General features: G+C 48.4%; 3 protein-coding genes; all 3 read right to left on the bottom strand.

Annotated features, from left to right (window-relative positions):
- Nucleotides 1–6754: 6754 nt before the first annotated feature.
- On the bottom strand, nucleotides 6755–7527 carry GSTUM_00010335001 (uncharacterized protein). XM_052355825.1 has 1 exon: nucleotides 6755–7527. Exon 1 carries the CDS (start codon nucleotides 7397–7399, stop codon nucleotides 7196–7198), a length of 204 nt encoding a protein of 67 aa, XP_052211790.1. The 5' UTR covers nucleotides 7400–7527; the 3' UTR covers nucleotides 6755–7195.
- Nucleotides 7528–7549: 22 nt separating this feature from the next.
- Nucleotides 7550–9979, bottom strand: GSTUM_00010334001 (uncharacterized protein). XM_002841220.2 has 3 exons: nucleotides 9811–9979; nucleotides 9278–9695; nucleotides 7550–9207 (listed from the first exon to the last, which is right to left on the bottom strand). The coding sequence occupies exons 1-3, from the start codon at nucleotides 9884–9886 to the stop codon at nucleotides 8178–8180; spliced, it is 1524 nt and encodes a 507-aa protein (XP_002841266.1). The 5' UTR covers nucleotides 9887–9979; the 3' UTR covers nucleotides 7550–8177.
- Nucleotides 9980–11856: 1877 nt separating this feature from the next.
- On the bottom strand, nucleotides 11857–17307 carry GSTUM_00010332001 (uncharacterized protein). XM_002841219.2 has 8 exons: nucleotides 17027–17307; nucleotides 15772–16949; nucleotides 15390–15708; nucleotides 14529–15237; nucleotides 14326–14400; nucleotides 14079–14232; nucleotides 13950–14018; nucleotides 11857–13902 (listed from the first exon to the last, which is right to left on the bottom strand). The coding sequence occupies exons 4-8, from the start codon at nucleotides 14631–14633 to the stop codon at nucleotides 12638–12640; spliced, it is 1668 nt and encodes a 555-aa protein (XP_002841265.1). The 5' UTR covers nucleotides 14634–15237; nucleotides 15390–15708; nucleotides 15772–16949; nucleotides 17027–17307; the 3' UTR covers nucleotides 11857–12637.
- Between the last annotated feature and the right edge of the window lie 907 nt (nucleotides 17308–18214).

Raw genomic sequence — 18214 nt, 5'->3', positions numbered from 1 at the left:
TTCAAGTTCCAGATAACCTACGGTGCGTTCCTAAATCCGCTCGCCCCCCGGGAGATGAAACTTTGCTAAGGCGCTACCCAATCCGGCGAACTAATACCGTATGATAGGGTGTTACTCGTGGATACGATGTTTTACCCCAGGTGGCCGCTCCTACCCTTCAAGGTCGGCATTTATGGGTAGAACGGCATGATTGCCGTTGTACCGGTACTTGTGAGCAGGGTTATGTGTGTCTCGGTCGATCACTCGTGTTTTGGGCTCGGTGTGGTGAGATAATGCACAGATGGTGGTGGAACGGAGCGGGCCAACGGTTGTGGAAGGTGCCGGTACCGGTATACGGGATACCGGTACTCGGGTGCGGTAGCTGCTGTATTGGCGGCTTTTAGGGTGGCCCCTTGGCTGGAATTCTGCCTAGCACGGCTTTTCTGCGCCAATTAGAGTACTATCATGGACATTTGCCCCTGGGTGGATTTATTAAGAATCAAGTCCATCGAATAGCGAGCCCCAATCTCAAGTAATGGGGCAACAACGGCCTTCAATCCCGCTTCGGAAGTTAGCAAAGTGCTAACTTAGTAAGTCCCCAAACCTGACTATTGTATTTTATTGTCCTGTGGCACGGTTCCCCTAAGTGTTACTAATTTATTGGATCGTAGTCCAAAACTTCCCTATTCACTCGAATACCCCATAGTAATCCAAGACCTACCATAGCCCACACTAGAGACAGTGCTCAGAAGCACGGTCTTCACCCCTTGTTCAATCTCCGGGCATGTCGAATTCGTACTTCGACTAAGGAAAAATCAGCTACTCCAGTACAGTTGCGACACATGCTCCGAGACATCGCGGCGATCTTTAAGACATTCTCCGTGTTGAGCTTAGGTTCACGGATGTCTGTTTTGAGTGTGAGGTCTGGAATGGGATGCTAGAGCCTAGAGGTGAGGGCTTTGGTGGAGGTGAATGTGCAATGTTGATGGATGCTACGGGGATAGTGCAGGTCCCGTGATTGAAGAGGCCCCTCTACAAGTGCTGTACTCGTATACATGAGGCCCGTGGATACGATACACAAGTCAGGAAGGGTTTTTGATGAATAGTACTACCGTAGCTCTCAGTGATGTGAGTTGAGTAAATAGATGAGACTAGCATACACAAAACTCTCCAAAATTAACAATTGGTGTCCAATTGTACCGTATGAGTACTCCTGATGAGGAAGATAACCCAGATACCCCAAAAAGCTGGCAAGCCTGAGGTAAATACGACCGAACAAAGAGAATTTATCGACAACAATCCGAGGTTGGTACCGCGTTTCAGTTACCATACCCACAGAATAGTTCCCCAAATTCCTAGGGTTTTCTGGGTGGTGAATTTCATTTCGTTTTTAGAGTCACTTTCCTAATTGCATGCGTTTGGTTGCATTGTCCTCAAGTGCCCCGGCTTTTGATCTCGCTAGAAGTCTGGTGCAAGAGCAAAGAGAGGGGTGAGTTCATCCCTCTCCACAGCATTTTTGAAATTCATTCCAAAACCCAGGCCACATCACCAATCCACAATTTTCAGAGATCCTGCTGCTTCCAAGCCGAACAATCGAGTGTTTGGTTTTCATGATTGGCGAGCTACTCACAATTTGAACGAGTATGACAAACCCACCGTTCTCACCTCCTCACACTATATATCTTCTTTTTTAGGAATCCCTAAAAAGCTTAATTTTAGTATGATATTACACTTGATATTCATAAATGCCATGGCCTGCGATTCATTATTGTCGAGGTTTTCCGGGAATTAGAGGTTGAGCAGTATCTTTTTTTGCGATCCCGTAAGCAGTCTGTTGTGATTGGGCACTTTGTTTATGGGTACCCGGGTTTAGTCGTGGACTGTTATGTAATTACATGCTGTTCATGACCACCGGTGAGCCTCTGCGGCTATGGAGAGAGGGTTGATTGCATCCTACCGGTGTCTAGGCATTGTTAACATACTATAAATGTAGATATTCTTGAAATACACTATCTGATTATCAGCGGAAATCAGCCCGTCAGCCCATGGTAAGTTTAATTTACGGGTTAACAGAATTTGGAACCCCGACTAATGAGATCCAAAGGGTCAAGTAGGGTGATCCTATGCTGTGTCAAGGTAACGCTAATCCTTCTCAGGAACTTTATTATCTCTCTCTGTCCGGAGATTGTAGAGCTGGCGGAGATAATGGATTTCAAGCGTTCTCACGTAAGATACATCCAAGGCACGAAAGGATACTCCCCACCCTGCTCAAATACCTGTGTCCGTATTTACTGGGACGATCCACTATCTATCTCCGTCAGGCTTCTCACCTCAGCGGTGGGACACAAAACACCTGGAAGAAAAAGCGTTTACCTGATGCTGTATGGCTTGAGCGAGATCAAACTTGTGGATCCCTTCGTACTGTAACTTTGTTAACCTACTCAGCTAAACTTATTGTAATTTAGCCCTGTTGCTTATCTACAGTGGATCGTCTGAATACTGGGAGCGCAGCCTGCTGTGAAAGGGGTCGGAAAACTGGGGCTGGAAACGCGGAAACATGTTAGCTCGAGCTATCATACCCAACACTCCAATAAAAACTCTAGAATCTCGTGTCTTTCTCTATTATTGTTATTGCTCGCTCAAGCTATTTGTCTTGCTCCAAAACAGTAGATAGTCAGGGTCTTAAGCTCTTCCCTTTGAAAGCGTTAAGCATTTAAGTTTCTCAAGCAATCGATCACTTCTTTATATCTCATATCATTGTTCTATCCAATATTCTCACAACATCCCCGGGCATTAATTAATGGTGAGAGCAGCGTACCCTACTGTACGAGTAAACAAGCCAGAAATGAGAAAACAGGTTGCTGTACGCACGCCCCCATTTTCCCCCCGCGTCACGAGAACTGATAAATCCTTGCGGTCCAGTTCGTTTGGGCTGGGTTGTCGCTTCGTTGCGCATTTCCCCTGCGGAAACTTGCAGTACTAGTTTTGCAATGCTGGGACCTAGTGGGCCGCATCCACTTGTTATGGTATAACCACAATAAATTGGTTTTGTTCAATACATGGAAAAAATGCCCTCGATAGTCCCAAGTTATAGCTTAGGACTCGTACGGGAAGCTCATTCCTTTAGTGAGAAGGAACATGTCGATTCCCAATGACCCGCACCCCGCCTGTAAATCGCTCCCGTTTGAAAAGTCTTCCGCGGCTACGCTAGGTCCACATGTTTAATTTCTGCTGTCCTTGGGCTAGATCCAAATGCCATGACAGCCCGCAGTTACACCTGTGTATTATTGGGGTTATGGAGGCTTTTCAATATGGGATATAAATGGTCGTAACCAAACCAACGAGTATATCTCCCTTGTTTTCATGGACACCCGCCAGCTCCACTACCACCTCCCTTTCTACCGTCCACTTCTCTTAAACAGTGACCTTACAGGAGCTGAAGGTGCCGCTGCCTCGCCATGCTATTTCTCTCCCAAAGGGTGCTAACTTTCTAACGTATTGCCATTGATAGTAAATAAAGTAGAGGGCAATTCTAGTAAGGTAGCTGTTCTTGTTCTAGATACTAAAAATCTACACTTATCTTTTTGTTGGCTTTACTTATATTGTATCATGTACCAGCACCCTTTATCGGTAGGGTGCATATTGTTGTCGTATGGCGGGGGGTAGATGGGAGATCCCGATAACCTTGTGCGAATGCCTAGAATAGAATAGGGTGGATGAAATGGGATGTCCGGTATGGAATGAAAGGCATGGGATGGGGTGAATGGAGTGCAAAAGATCGAGCGGGTCTGTAGCCAGCGGAGAGAGGTGAATTAAGTCTTCAAGAAAAGCTAATCACGCCCCTCACTTTTATATGCAGAAACCCAAGAGTATCTTTTCAAGATACTCTTCTTTACTTCACGTATTGCGAATGATTGATGGGTAATTGCTTAGACTCCTGTGCAAATTTCCGCTGTTTTGCACCTGTTCTTGACAACGGGACCTTTAAATATTGTTTTTCCTTTCACAGATTTATTCATAGTATGATATTCCTCTATGTTTCCAAAATTACTATTTGAACCTATGGTATGATATGCTGGGGGGGGGGGGAACAAAATCCCCACCGCCCCAATATAAAAATTTTGAATTTACAAGCACTCAAAGCCATCCCATGGGGAAATCCCCCCCCATTTCGCCGCAGAAAGATAACAGGACCAAAAACACGCCAATAAAATCAAACCAGTCGAGGACACCAATTACCAAGAACCACGTTGGCCCCCCCCCCCCCCCCGCACGATTTCGCAGGATTTGCTCACGGAGATGCTTTTGTCTAGGCCCGGGGAGTCCCAACAGTATTCGGGCTTGAATCGGCAATAGTGTTTTGCGCGAGCTAGATCGAGCAGAGCCAGACCGAACTCGACCCGATAAAACATTGGGTCGAATGGTCTAGGACCGCTTTGACGGTACTGGAGTCGATTCGGACTTTGTCAGGTCATACGCGATCACTCGAAATTTTGAGGGAGCTCAATAAGGTACCGTATGATATCATACCGGGTTGCTTCTACCTCTCGTTTGGTCTTTTCCACCGCGAGTACCGCGAATAGGCATCACAAACGAGTGAACAAGCAAACAAACCTCGTTAGGTTACACTGCTTATATCCTCTGGTCGGCTAGGATCTTTTGGCGCTGGAACAAACATCGTAAGCTGATTATAGTACATGATCCGGAGCAGTAAAGTCTGGGAGCACGAGACGGATAATTGCATCCAATTGCACCAGGTCTAATCGTGACTTCAGGCAAGAGAAACAGCAAATAGCGCTGATGAACGACCTCCGCCACCCCCCCCCCCCGACTGAGATATTGTTACACAAGCTTATACATGCCGTGTTCTCAAGGCATTTTCTTCCCATCGCCGTCGGCGCCTACACCTCGGTGGGGTGGGTATGTGCTGATCACTGGAGATGTAGGTGCAAGACGTACGAGACGCAGTCTAACTTTGACGAAAGTTAGACTGCGTGTATTCTGGAAAAGTGCTCGTAGAATCTCCAGGATGGCTATCGACTCGCCCTTTTCTGCTGTCGGGGATTACTGTATTGTGACTTTAAGAACACAACAAGGAAGTATTAAGTTTTTCTTGGGTTTCCACTAGATATCCTGGTTGTCTTTTGGAATCTTGATCGTCTTTCGTGCACAAATTTACTATTCTCTAAGTTATTGCACCAACGACTGCATAGTTTTGTCTGCGACAGGAGGGGGTTATTATTATTATTATTATTATTATTATTATTATTACATCCTCGCTCAGTTTATGGTTCCCGCCATTCAACAAAACATTCACGAGGAATTAGCGTTTTTAAATGATCATACCCTTCCACGAAGTTAAAATACTAATTTTTTTAAAAAAAACCCCTTGGATTATCGGGAATACGAAAGAGAATAATGTAGAGATCTTTCTTTTTTTTCTTCTTCGAAAGGAACAAAGATCTTAATGATGGGATATAATCGATTGACAAGTTGCAGCCTGGCACGTGTTTTGGATGGCAAGAGCTATATCTGGACTTGGTAAGGCACTTAGATCCTCAATGTGATTTACCACCCACCCCAACGGGTGTTAGTCCACAAAGTTCGATGCACAGATTGGGGGCATATAACGGAAGCTTGGTAACTGAATTTTTCTTGACCTCTTTATCTGATTTGGAGGAGCGGTGAGGTTCCTGTCCTTGAAAAAAATATAGCCTGAGCTGAGAGCTTGCTTGTGTTGCAAGTAGCCCGTCTTTTTATTTTATTTTCTCCTTTCAGTTTCTGGGGGGCCCTACTCTCGCATGCCCGCCGGGCATCCTCACCCCCCACACAGTGGGGTAAACTCCGGCGATGATCTACCCCACCCGCCTCCCACCGACTGTCTACTTCACTTATCAATGGAGATTCCAGGCAGTGGAGAAATGTACCAGCTGGGCCACTAAGAAGAGTGAAATTGAGAGGTTGAATAGCACGTTGGGATGAGGGCGGAGACGGGGGCGAAGAGATAGGCAATTTTAAAAGAGCCTCTGAGGCTCTGGATGAAATCTTGGAGACAAAAAGAGGGGGATGGAATTCCAGAAAAATATCCTCAATATGCATAGTTAAATTCTGCTTTGCTAGTAACCCCGCTAGTAACCCTGCAGCCATTCCCAAGACCGCTTTTATAATCCTTTCAGAATCCTCAAAGATCACGAGCCCAACCATAGATAGGGGGAGTAGCCTTTCTCCCCATCAACTCCCAGCCACTACGAGGACCCTTGTCTCGAGTACGTACTACCCGGGTGTGTCGTACTCAATTTATGCTTCCTTGGGTTGCATAATGAGCACAAAGAGGTTACTATTATAGGTATCAGATAAAAACCAAATCTCTATCCCCGGCATGATTAAACAAGTGTTTGTGATTCAAACCTCGGAATTTTCTAAAGCATATTAGTGACTTCATTCCGTTCATATGCTCAATTCTCGGAGGGGGTACAGGTAAGCTGCGCGCATGAGACATCACTCAACATGCCCCCTCTCCACCCACGCCATCCGCGCCGGGCCCGGCTGGGAAAAAGTTACTTTCCAAAATGCAAGCTGGGCCCAGCTTGGTGGCCCGCATGTGCAGAGGGTTTGGGGAGTGAACTCTTTTCCATTGTATTTCTGTTCAGGTAAGGTCGTTTTTTCCTGACTTGTTCTATCTTCACAATTAGGAGTGAAAATGAAGAGTATAGGAGCCGTGAGCTAGAATATCTTCGGCTTACCTGGGTATCTGCTGGATTCGGCTTGGGTCCTGTGAGCTACCCATTGGGGGGTGGCCTGGGCCCTGGTGGCAGGAGATGATTTCACCCACTCTGCCGGTCTGCAGACTTGGCCGTGAGTCCGACTGGTCGACTACTGGATATCATCAACCTTGACTATCGGGCTACGAGAGACCGCCCAGCAGCATCCTGCATTCTTAGCAGTCCACCATCTGGGCCGGTGGAACACTGGCTATTAAGTGATCTTGGCTACTGCTATATTCGGGCCCCATGATCTGTGGAGGAAAATCCGCTCATCCTCTCTACGATACCAGTTTAGACCACCAGTAGTCACAAAAACCTAAACCACAATAAGTTACACCCCAATATGGCAAGGGGGGCTAGCACAGCGAGCACTACCATACCTACCTATCTATTAGCTTGACTTTTCCAGGTTCTCCAGTACTCGAGAGTATGATAGTTTAAGGGATTTTGTATCATAAACCACTACTTGCTTTGTAGAGAAAGATTGTATCATGGTGTGCTCGAGGACAGCGTTTTCCCACCCCACGAACCCCGTTGAGGCATAACTCGTGACCCGAGCAACCTCCGGTTTGCGATCCGTTTGGTGTTAACATCGTGCACGCTGAAAAGCCCCGAAACTCGTAGATTCGGCCTCTGAAGCGTTTCTGACCGATCATGGGCAGTGCTTGCCAACGAAGGCCAGTGAGCGAGAGGGTAGCTATATAAGCTAATCCATCATGGAGCCGATGTATAGAATTTCTCCTGAGCGACAAGGTACGTGCGGCGCCGGTATTCCTGCTTGCTGGAAGAACTCGGGGGGGCAGAGAGGGAAAGTTACAGTATTCAATTGCCATCAACTATCTCCGTTGAGAACACGGTTCCTTCCAATACTATCCACACCGAACCTGCATAGTGCTTAACCCCCTCCAGGACAAACAAACACCATGACCCCAATGCACTCCATCCTGCCTGGCCCACTTTCGCGGTCACAAAACATCACTCATAAAAATACCACTCCGGTTTCCAACGGCTGTACCACCTTCACTAGCACCCATAAAATCCAATGGCAAGGAGCAAAAACAATAATTTATAAAAAAAGAGTGAAAAAAAAAGGCAAAAAGTTATATTATACACCTATGCCCGTGCCCAGACAGCGCAAAAAAGGGAGGGAAAGTCTAACAAACGCACCAAACAATGATCTGAAAAAAGACAAACTAGCAAGCACGCCAGAATTACTCAGCAATTCCCAACCCCCGCATCTTTCCCAGTCATCCAGCTACCGTATGGTACTGGTGACCGCAGTGTACTCGGGTACGGTACTGTATCACATAGGGCGCTGGAGGAGCAAATAAGATAAAAAAAGCCCAACCAATCATCTACCAGGACACCAACGAATTTCTATTCCGAAAACTCCCAACAAAACCCATCCATCCCACATCATCGCCATCATGCCCATCAAGAAACCAAACACCCAGACCCCCGCCTGCCTGCGGCGGCAGCCTCTTGAATAATCAGCTCATCTTCGGGAATCTCCCGATCAGCCATTATCCTCCCAGCAGCGTATACACACCCTCCAAGCGCGTAGCGAACCAGCGAATCACCGGTTAGGCTGCCGACAACCCACACGTTTTTCGTGACTTCCAGGTCCGCTTCTACCCGTCTCCTCAAGGTATCGGCGGACACCCACGCAGCATCTAGCACGCCCACGGCTTTCCGCAGCTCCGCGGAGAGGTACTCTAGGCTTCCGCGCCGGCCGACGCAGTACTTAAGTGTGCCGATGGTGCGCTCCAGGACATCGCCGTCTGCCGTTAATATTTTGATGACCCGCCCATCGCCGGATACCGCTATGACCTGTGCGTTCGGAAAACCCTCGTAGTTTGATGGGGTCGTTGGTGACGTTGGGGAGGTACTGTCTGCGGCAGACTGCTTCATTCGGCGGTATATGGATGCGTATTCCGGATACGCCAGAGGATGGCAACCCTTCAACGGCGACGGGCGGGTGGTGTTCCATTTGAAGATGTGGATTATTTTCTGGTTTGGTTGCGCGCTGATGATTACGTCTGCTGCTGTGAAGCCTGAGCCGACGACTAGTAGTGGAAGGGTCTTAAAGCGCTGCTGTTGGCCGAGAGAGTTGTTCTCCGGGTTGAGCAATGGTAGGAAGATGGGTGGGGGCGGTATGACGTTTGTGAAGATCCCGTTTGCGAGGACGAGATGCTTGCAGTGGATTGTGTACTCGCATTGCGGTCTCGACGAGGTGGGTTTCCTGTAAACCCTCACCGAGAAACCAAATTGTGTACGGTTTATCCGGTGCGCATATACCGACGAGAAGACCTCCGATGATATCCCCGCCGCGCGAGGGTACGAGCTGTAGTAATTTGCTACCTCTCGCCTCGTGGGCCTATTAAGATGGGGCATAGCCTTCCCGTGCCTCCTCCGATAATGTTCCCGAAAGGAGTACCCTGGCAGTGACAACATCTCCGAATAGCTTACCCCCGATATCAGCCCCAAATCCCAAGCCAAAACCGGACCGTGAAAGAGGGAAGAAGAAAACTAACCTCAAAGTCTCAATGTCCCAGGAAGTGTTAACTGGATCCTCGGCCCACTGTCCGCCAGCCTCCTTTGCCGAGCCCAAAACAACATGTCCGATTCTCCTCCGTTCGTCAAAACTCCACTTCAACCGAGACTTTGCCCCCCCGATCTCCGTGTCAGCACCCGGCTGCACCAGCGTGTCCAGCAAAACGTTCAGCGGCAGAGCCTGATTCGAATAGCTCATGTGGGTGGCGGCATGGAAGTGCTCCGTTAGCGCCTCGCACGCCCTCGCGGACTCGGTTACGTCGAAGAGCGGTCGGTTCCCATATCGCGAGAGCTTTGAGTGGAGCACCGGGTCGGGGTGCGGTCCGTGGGTAGCGGAATCGTAAGTAGGGATGTTACCATGAAGTAGGTAGCTCAAGAATAAAGCCGAAGGTCCGTTTCCTTTTTTAAAAAAGGGAATGTCAATTCAGTCCAGTTCAGTCACGCTTTCTCACCCTTTCTTTGATTATGTGGGCAAATGATTAGTTATGCAGTGGAAGGGAGCGGGAGGTCTCACCTACTATTACCGTGTCTACGCACTTGACGTCTTCGGATGGAATGTGATTGGATGACGTAGGTCTTCCTAAGGCCATGTTTCGGGCTTTGGCGTGGATTACCAAGCAATTGTGCACTTGCAACCTTTCAGAACAGACTCTGGTTTCTCAGATCGGGTGGGAAGTAGTGATAAGTTAAAGGAATGCAGGATTGTAGGAGAAGGAGAAGATGGAGGAGTAGATGGAGGAGAAGAAGGAGGAGAAGAAGGAGGACAAGGAGAGAGTGAGAGAGAAATGAGAAGGTCCTGTAATATGGAATAGTAATAGGGAGAGAAAATTCTAACGTAACGGGTGGGGGATGTGTTGGTCTAGGCTCAGGCCTAGAGGGGGGGGAAATGGGAAAGGGGATAAGGAAAACGGGTTATATCAAAAAATGCACTAGGAAGAAAGAATCGAGACAAACCAGGCCTACTTTATCCCCTCATTGTTCAACACACACAAGCGGGGGGTGTTTTGTAAGAACAAGCAGGAGGAAGCGGGAAAGCGCGATAAGAGGAGGAGTGTCGTACCAGAAGCATGGGCTAAGAAGGGAGAGGAAGAGAGAAAGAAAAGGAAATCAAGCACTTTTGAAATCACCAATGTACAGTACAGTACTGTACACAGCGTGTACCTTACCTCACATGCCTGATCCGTTCCTACAACGCTGTGGCGATGAAAAAGCCAATCAAAAGTTATGATAGAGTACTCGAGTACTATGCCATTGACACCCGTAAATTTACACACCTTACTCGTACGAGTGCTGTAGTAAAGTACCGTATCATACCAGTACTTGTGCTCCATCGAAGAGAAACAATACTGGTACAGTACGAGTACAGCAAATTATTCGAGCATGATGCCCGCATGCGATCCAGCCTCACTCGTAACCACTCACTAGCCAGCGGAACTACCCATCTCCACCCATCTATCGCATACTAATCACCAAATGCGTACCCGCAATCGATAACTCGACTCATCATTGATTTATAATTCAAGCGGAAATAACAACCCCTCTGGAAGGAAAAAAAGGAAAAATAAATAGAAAGAGGGGAAGATAGAGAGAGGAAAAAGCAGATAGTGGTATTCCAAACTCATCCGCCCAGACATGTCAAAGAGTTAAAATACATTATGCGGGGAGACTCATTTTGGACCCGACCCCACCGGGAGAGTGGAGTCGAGAGGCCAGGAGGTAGGAAGTAGGGTAGTCTGCTCCGGGAAAAATGGAGAGAAGAGAGAAGAAAAAAAAAAGAAAAATTCATGATGGATGGATGGATGGAAAAATATTTTTGCAACCGGCGCGCGGGTTGGGAAGGGATGGGATGATTGTTTGGCCGGTTGGGGTGGAAGATGCTCTGCCGTTCTGTACCCGAGTACAGTACAGTACCGGTACCCGCTGGGTATCGCATAAGTGGAGCAGGAGAAAATGAGGGGTGAATTCTTGCGGTATGATATAATAGCAGTGATCGCTTGGTTCTAGGGGAAGAGGGGGAGAGGGGGCTTAAACGCTCGGGCTCGTGAGTAAATTATATGCAATGCGGCGCGCACTAGATGAAGCTCAAGTTAGTCGCGGATGTGATAATAATAGGTATAATAGTACGAGTACTGGTGCTATGATAGTCTACACCATTGCATTGCACTACCGTACCGTACTCGAGTACCAGAACTCGTAGTCTACTTGTACTGTACAGTACAGTACTCTACGAGTGCTCTTCCCTTCCTTACTTGTAGATGCGACGCAGGAACCAGATAAACAATCCCCTTCTTTCAAACTCTAGCGCTGCGCATGCTATCTCGGTCAGCATGATGAGTCGGTCACCCCGTAGAGTTGCACAAGCATGATAAAACCCAATGTTGTCCCTAGTTGCATATAATTGGCCAGCGGTTGATGCACGGTAAGGTACTTGTGCGACTTGGTTACTTAAGTTCCTTGTATCATGACCAGAACGGCAAGTAGCCCGGTCACGGAGCGTGCGTAGTATTGTTTTCACCTTAAATTTACGACGCTCACTTGACCTGATGCGAGCGTACTCGAGTAACGGATAGAAAGTACTGTACTTGTACTGTACACGCGGTACACCTAACTCAAACTCAAATTCACTATCATGGAATAAACGATAGGGCGAGGGCACGACAAAACAAAATGGTAAAAAGGGAAAGAAGAAGAAAAAAAGTCCTGTACCCATACTCCGTATCACGTCTTGAAATTATGATGATGAAAGGTAAATGGATCAGGAAACTGAAATGAGGAAACAAGGCTAAACCCAGAGAAAATTGCTGCAAGAAGGTAGGGAAGCGTGTTGGTTTTTGGTTGTCACGGATATTTTCTGAGGCAGGGGGGAGAGATAGATGAAGATACTCAGGTACTCGAGTAGATGAGGAGGGGGGGAGGGGGAGGGGGAGGGGGAGAATATGAAATAGAAACTAAGATAAACTACCATGCTCCCGGCACCGGCACTTGTCCATTCCAAAGGAATCCGGAAATGTGGGCTTTGACTTGGCACTAACTTACAGCAGTGGGGCCGCCTGCTAAAGAGTGCCTAGCCTGATCTCCATATCCCCAGATACTCTTGGAATGTGCAAGCAGTAGGTAGTTAGGCTCGTAAAGAAAGAAATATATATATGGAAAAAATGAAAAGGAAAAGGAAAGTAAGCGGTATCGAAAACATCCACAAAGAGAGAATGCGAGCAGATGCTCCATAGGAAGGAAGGCAAATGGGGAATTGAAAGAAAATCCAAAAAAAAGAAGAGAAAGGAGGGGGGAGCACTAAAAAAGAAATGGGACACAAAAAGAAAAAGAAAAGGTCAGGCCCTCTTTCAGATCAAGAATTTCCTCTGTTCATTCCTTCCGTATTCCCCGCTAAAAGCATCTAGCTTAACACCTACCAAGATTACCTCAGGCCGATCTCTGCCGTCCACTCCAGGCGCCATTTGCACCCTCAGTCGCCACTGTCCTCGCTTCACGAGCCACTCGGAGGAGTCCTCGGTCCCCGCCATGCGCTTCTGGCGTTTTCGTGGGTGCATGCCCAGGAATGCGCCTTGGGGTTTTGTTGATGGGGGCCGGCTGCCTACCCCGGAGTGCTGCTGCCATGGTAGATTTGGACTTCCACCTGCAGCGCTCCTCCCCGCGTCACTCCCGGGGCCGGGCCGGCTGCCCATGCCATAAGCGTCGTCGACAGCCGTACCGTCGAGGTCATGTCCATCTACCGAATTGACACCTTCTCGATCCCATCCTTGCCATTCCTCTCCGTCCAGCTGCACAAAGCAATCGGGGCCGGTCTTGATCTTTACCCTATCCTCGCTGAGTGGAGTGTTGCCCGGGCTTGCTGGGCCGGGGGTTGACCCACTGGTACTTCCATTCATACTATTCTGCATCAGAAGCAGACCGAGTGCTCTTTCATGTCCCACCGGCAATCCCAGTTTATTGGCAATCACCTGCAAGAGTGCTGTGACGCGCTGATTCGTGGTTCCGGAAAACTCCGCTCTCCCAAGTCTCCAGTCCACCTTTGTTTGCTCACCTCCTATTTCTAAGATGAGCTCTCTCTGAGTGTCATCCACGAACGGACGAGAGTAGGTGATCCAGCCTGAGGTGGCGCGTGGTGGTATTTGATCCGGGGTTATCGGACCAGGGGCAAAGGAAATTCCAGATGGCTTGATATCCTCCAATCTAATGACTATCTCCTGTTTTTGTCGCTTCTGATTCCACGATATTTCATGCGGAATCAACTTTTGTTCTAGCCCTTTTAGGTGGAAATATTTGCAATCGCGCAAGAGCTCCTGTCGGTGCTCCTCATTCCGGATGTGGACCGGATAACCGCGCAGCAAGTGCAGAAGCTCGGCAAAGACCTCGCCCGAACGGGTCGGGACCTCAGGCGGTAATATCGAGGGCGGTCGCAGGAGCCCCTCTCGGCTCAGGCCCGGGAAGACTTCATTTGGTGATGAAAAGAAGACCGCAAACCCAAGTGAAAAATAATTCGGGTTGTTACCGGGGGACTGGAATAATTCACGATTGATCTGGAAAGGCCTTGATCCGATCGAGATGAAGATCTCCGACTCAAAGAGTTGCGAGATCAACTTCGGAACTGCTTCGATTAGCTTTCATCCTCCGCAAACCCTAGAGACAACCTACGGCTATAGAATTGCGCATCGGCGAATAGCTGTACAAAATGCTGCCCATCTCTGGGAGAGACATGGTAGCCTACGCGATATCAATACCCATTCCCTCAATTGTAGCTTCACTGCGGGCAAAAATTCACACCTTGTAAATGCCTAGCAATATCCCTAAACGTAACCGGATCCCGGTCGATGTAGAGCGTTCTCACACTCTGACCCTCCTCCAAGTTCGCCAACTGCTGCTCGAAGAATTGCGAAAAGTATGAGGGAGCTCTAGCACTCTTAGTCTCTTGTCCTAACTGCACTGTACAATATTGAAGGGAGTTTTATTCGTATACTGACCATCCGAGGATATCGATGCGCCGCTAAAACCATGATCAGCCTCAAAGAACCCACGCAAAGCGCTCCGGAAAGAAGAAAACAAACCTCAATCGAAACAATTCGCCACCAATTTGAATTGGAAATACCTATTTCGTCATAGATCGCTATCAACCTCAAAGCACGTGACGGGGGGGTTTTTTTTTTTAAAAAAAAAAAATTATTGTACTGGCAGGACGGGGCAGGGCAGTGAGGTGGGATGCCAGGGCTCTCATACCTTCTCGTGCGGTAGAATCCTTGGGATTTCTGGAAAGAACGCGCTCGTGGCAATCTTCGATGACGGCTTATCGTCGTGGCTGTTTCCTTGACTGTGCACACTCATTGTGTCGTCTCCGGCGTCGCCCTCTCTGGGGGTTTCCCTCTTCAATGATCCAGTACCACCGCCTCCTCCACCCTTGCTCAGGGTCTCCCTCTCCGACAGCCGAATAGCGGGGGGTGGGCGCAAGGGCGAGGATGGAGAAGCGACACTACTGGCTGGTCGCTTGTTTGGCTTGGTGTTGCCTTCGGAGTTCGGGGAAGGGGATTGCAGAATCTTGTGCGATGGTGGAAGGCTTCTCGGAGTAGGGGGGTGATTTGCGCCAGAACCTGCAGGTGAACGACTATTTGCTGAAGGGGGATTGTAAAGAGTGTGAGTAGGGTGAGAAGGGCGATATGGGGGGTCAGAGGAAGGAGGATGGTGGGGGTGAGAAATGGGACTCGGCCGGGGGTCGAAAAATGGGTTGAGTGAGTTTGTGGGTGTTGCACCAAGTTCCACCCACGGACCAAAGAGGCTGCTGGGAGATATGGGATCGTAATCCGCTCCACCGCCAGATGAGGCTGTGGCTAGGGCAGAAGTGTATAATGCAGCGGTGGGAGCCACGGTTGGAGCTGTTGCGGTAGAAGGTAGTAAATTTGCTGAAGGGGTAGCAGTAATGCTATTGCTCGCACTATCACCAGAACTCTTAGCCGTTGCGGTTGAAGGAGCCGACGAAAAGCAGTGGAGACTGGTCATAATAAAGCCAAAAATCTCGGAGGTCACAAATAATGCAGAAATTTGGTAAAGGGAAAGCCTCAGTCAATCCTACTGATCTCGACCCACGATTTCTCACACAAGGTTGAACACACACAGAAGCAGACACACGCCGTTCCCCTTGGCTCTCGCACCGGATCTCACTGCAAGGCGCCGTTCCCGCAAAACTATTTCGGGAACTGACAACCCCGAACTGACCTTTCTCCTTTCTTCTGTCTCTCTCCTTCCTCTGTTAAGAAAATTTTCTTTTCCGCTTCTACTATTTTTTCCTTTAGGCTATTATCCTATTCGTCAGATTAGGTGTGATATTTGTTTTTTTTTCTTTCTTCCTTTTCGATCCTTGGTTCCAGAAAAGAAGCCACAATCGATTGCACCGGCTCGCTTCGCGCTTTTTTAATCCGGGCGTCAATTCGTGTCTTTTTTTGTGCAAAGTTGTGGTGGTGTACAGTACCGGTATGATATTAACAATCGAAGAAACCCTTGCCCAAGCACCACTACCCGCGATGTGACTCGAATTGCCTTGAATTTTGAGATTACCGGAAGAGAAAGAGAAATAAAAATAAAAGTGGATAGGTATAGGGGTATAGTTATCCGGATATAGCGTTTATCAAAGTTGAGATGTTTGTCCTCAGATTTTCAAGTAAACCGATTTCGGAAATTGACAACCAGAGGAGCGACGTACGGTACATATGTCTGCTGAGTGGATGTTGTGTCTCCTCATACAACGGGTGTTTTTTCGATTGTATGGGGAATCTATCGCGGTCGCACTTGTGAGATGTACTGTACTGTGAGTTCAAGCTTGATCGATAGAGTTTGGGGTGGGGTTCGGGATGCAGTTGACTTTTGACTCCGTGCGAAAAATAGAAGGACAAGTGTGAAGGGACTGGGGATGGGGAAAGCCACTGGGTCTCTGGGCAATTGGAGATGCCAGTCGGGTGCTTTATGAAATACCGGAGGACGTTCAATTGGAATGTGAATCCCGAGGCATGTGCGTGGCCATTGAATGCGTGATATGCGAAGACAGTTAATGAGAATGACGATATCCTTGATGACAGTGATAATATCGCTTAGTATGATACCCTCGGCGGAGTGCTGAGGAAAAAAAAAATACAGGATTCGAGATACTGTGCGAGGCCGGAGCACATAAAGCTCCCGTCTTCCCTTGCTTCGCCGTGCCACATCTAGATCTAGTTCATTACAAAGTTTAATCCCGAGGATCTCATCCCATATTCAAAAAACAAATGTGTAAGGGGAAAACAGCCTTCGGATAGCAGGTATGTACGGTACCGGTACAGTAGTATATGGGTTCTGAGGCCGAGGTAAATGAATTTGAATGGGCATAGCCACCATCAACAGTATGTTCCTGCAGCAACTACTCAGCCTTTTCCCCGGACTGCGGATATGCGAGTCCTTCCGACTTCAAAAACGATGGTAGGGCTGGGAGATACTCGAATCACACTAAGTTAACTCTGTCGGTATCGCGCCAGAATTTAGACGCGCCCCATCCGGACTTTGGATGCAGCTGGCCTCTCTCTAGGACCGGCTTTGCTGGAATCCGCCTAACAGGCTGAAAGCTTATCTCTCTGTGTACGAGTACTGCTCGAGTAGAAGTTTCAGTGTTAGTCTCACCTTCATTAATCTACATTAACGCTCTAGCTTAAATGACGATTCGACCAATGATATTCAAATATTGCTGGCCATCATACCACCATTACTCTGCTGAAGCAGGCTCGACTATCTGAACGCGATTACCAGGAAGGAGGCGGTTATGATCTTCATCCTGGACCCCTAAATCCTATAAACCCGCACCCTACCGGTGCTCGAGCGCCCCAATGGCTAACGCTACGTAGTATCATTCAATTGGCTGTGATGACCTTGTACTTGTAATATCACCAGAACCTCACAATCCCCGCGCTCTGCTTGTCAGGAGAAAAAGAAAACCATTACGCCGAAAGGATGCTGTTCCTGCGTCAAATTCGCCAACGCCGGGCGGTAAAAATAAATAAATAGGAAAGAGGGTGTAAGACGTATGACTCCCATAGATCGGCCTACGGGGTCTACCCAAGGACTGTAACCGGTTAGCCCCCCCTTGCAGCTCGTTATTAGGACCCAAGAAAACCCTTGGAACATTCATTCGGGAGCGGCACTACGGCACCCGTAAAAAGCATGGTGGTCTACTCGAGTAGACAGCCGCTGCTTCCACCAAACCCGGGTTCAGCTTGATTTCGTTTCGGCACTTATTCCCCGTAGCAAGGTATGAATACCGGTACCGTAGGCCAAAGAATACTTTCAGCACTTGGGAATATTTTGCTGCTCAAACCCTTAGTTGCCCACTACCGTACCAGGTATTACCACCTCCATGTGCTATAGCTTTCTCCACCCCATCCCAGGTTCTTGCGGCTGACGGCCGAGCCGGTTCTCCATTGCGCGTAGCAGTGTGCCCGGCCGTTCTATCTGGGATTGCGGAGACTATTCACGGTGGAGACCAGAATAGGTTTTGAAAGGTCGACGTCGAGTGGACCATCTGCCAAAAATGGCGGTAACATTCTGAACTCGGGGTGTGCGTGCCATGTGCATCAGAAAAAAAAGCATGGAAGCAGCTGGCGAATGTTCTCCAGTCTTCCTCTCCAGGACCAAGGGGGTAAATCCAGCGTTCGCCAAAATTAGAGTTCTGCAGACCCTTGTCAATTAGTCAGTCTGATCCCTGTCGCAGATCATGTAGTTACTAAGAATTCTAGCCTAAATAGGCCTAGCCTTTCTCTCCTCTTATCATCGCATTGCCAGACCACGCCATGTTGGGCCAGGGTTTGATGGCCTTGTCGAATGAAATGCAAGCGAAGTGCAGTGCCGTAATTTACTCGCAGTCTATGGTCACTCGTACTCTCTGGCGGTTG

Source organism: Tuber melanosporum (assembly GCF_000151645.1).
Source record: "Tuber melanosporum whole genome shotgun sequence assembly, scaffold_7, strain Mel28".
Lineage (NCBI taxonomy): Eukaryota > Fungi > Ascomycota > Pezizomycetes > Pezizales > Tuberaceae > Tuber > Tuber melanosporum.
Note: the sequence above shows the minus strand (reverse complement) of the source record. Positions and strands in the feature narration are given on the sequence as shown.

Excerpts from the sequence above, each read along its gene's own strand:
- GSTUM_00010334001 (XM_002841220.2), bottom strand. The coding sequence starts at position 9,886 with ATGGCCTTAGGAAGACCTACGTCATCCAATCACATTCCATCCGAAGAC. Across the intron at positions 9,696-9,810 it reads CGTAGACACGGTAATAGTAG|GAAACGGACCTTCGGCTTTA; the intron begins GTGAGACCTCCC and ends TTTTTAAAAAAG. Across the intron at positions 9,208-9,277 it reads TGGGACATTGAGACTTTGAG|CTATTCGGAGATGTTGTCAC; the intron begins GTTAGTTTTCTT and ends ATCGGGGGTAAG.
- GSTUM_00010332001 (XM_002841219.2), bottom strand. The coding sequence starts at position 14,633 with ATGAGTGTGCACAGTCAAGGAAACAGCCACGACGATAAGCCGTCATCG. Across the intron at positions 14,233-14,325 it reads TTCCGGAGCGCTTTGCGTGG|TTAGGACAAGAGACTAAGAG; the intron begins GTTCTTTGAGGC and ends TGTACAGTGCAG. Across the intron at positions 13,903-13,949 it reads CGATGCGCAATTCTATAGCC|TTCCGAAGTTGATCTCGCAA; the intron begins GTAGGTTGTCTC and ends TAATCGAAGCAG.
- GSTUM_00010335001 (XM_052355825.1), bottom strand. The coding sequence starts at position 7,399 with ATGATCGGTCAGAAACGCTTCAGAGGCCGAATCTACGAGTTTCGGGGC.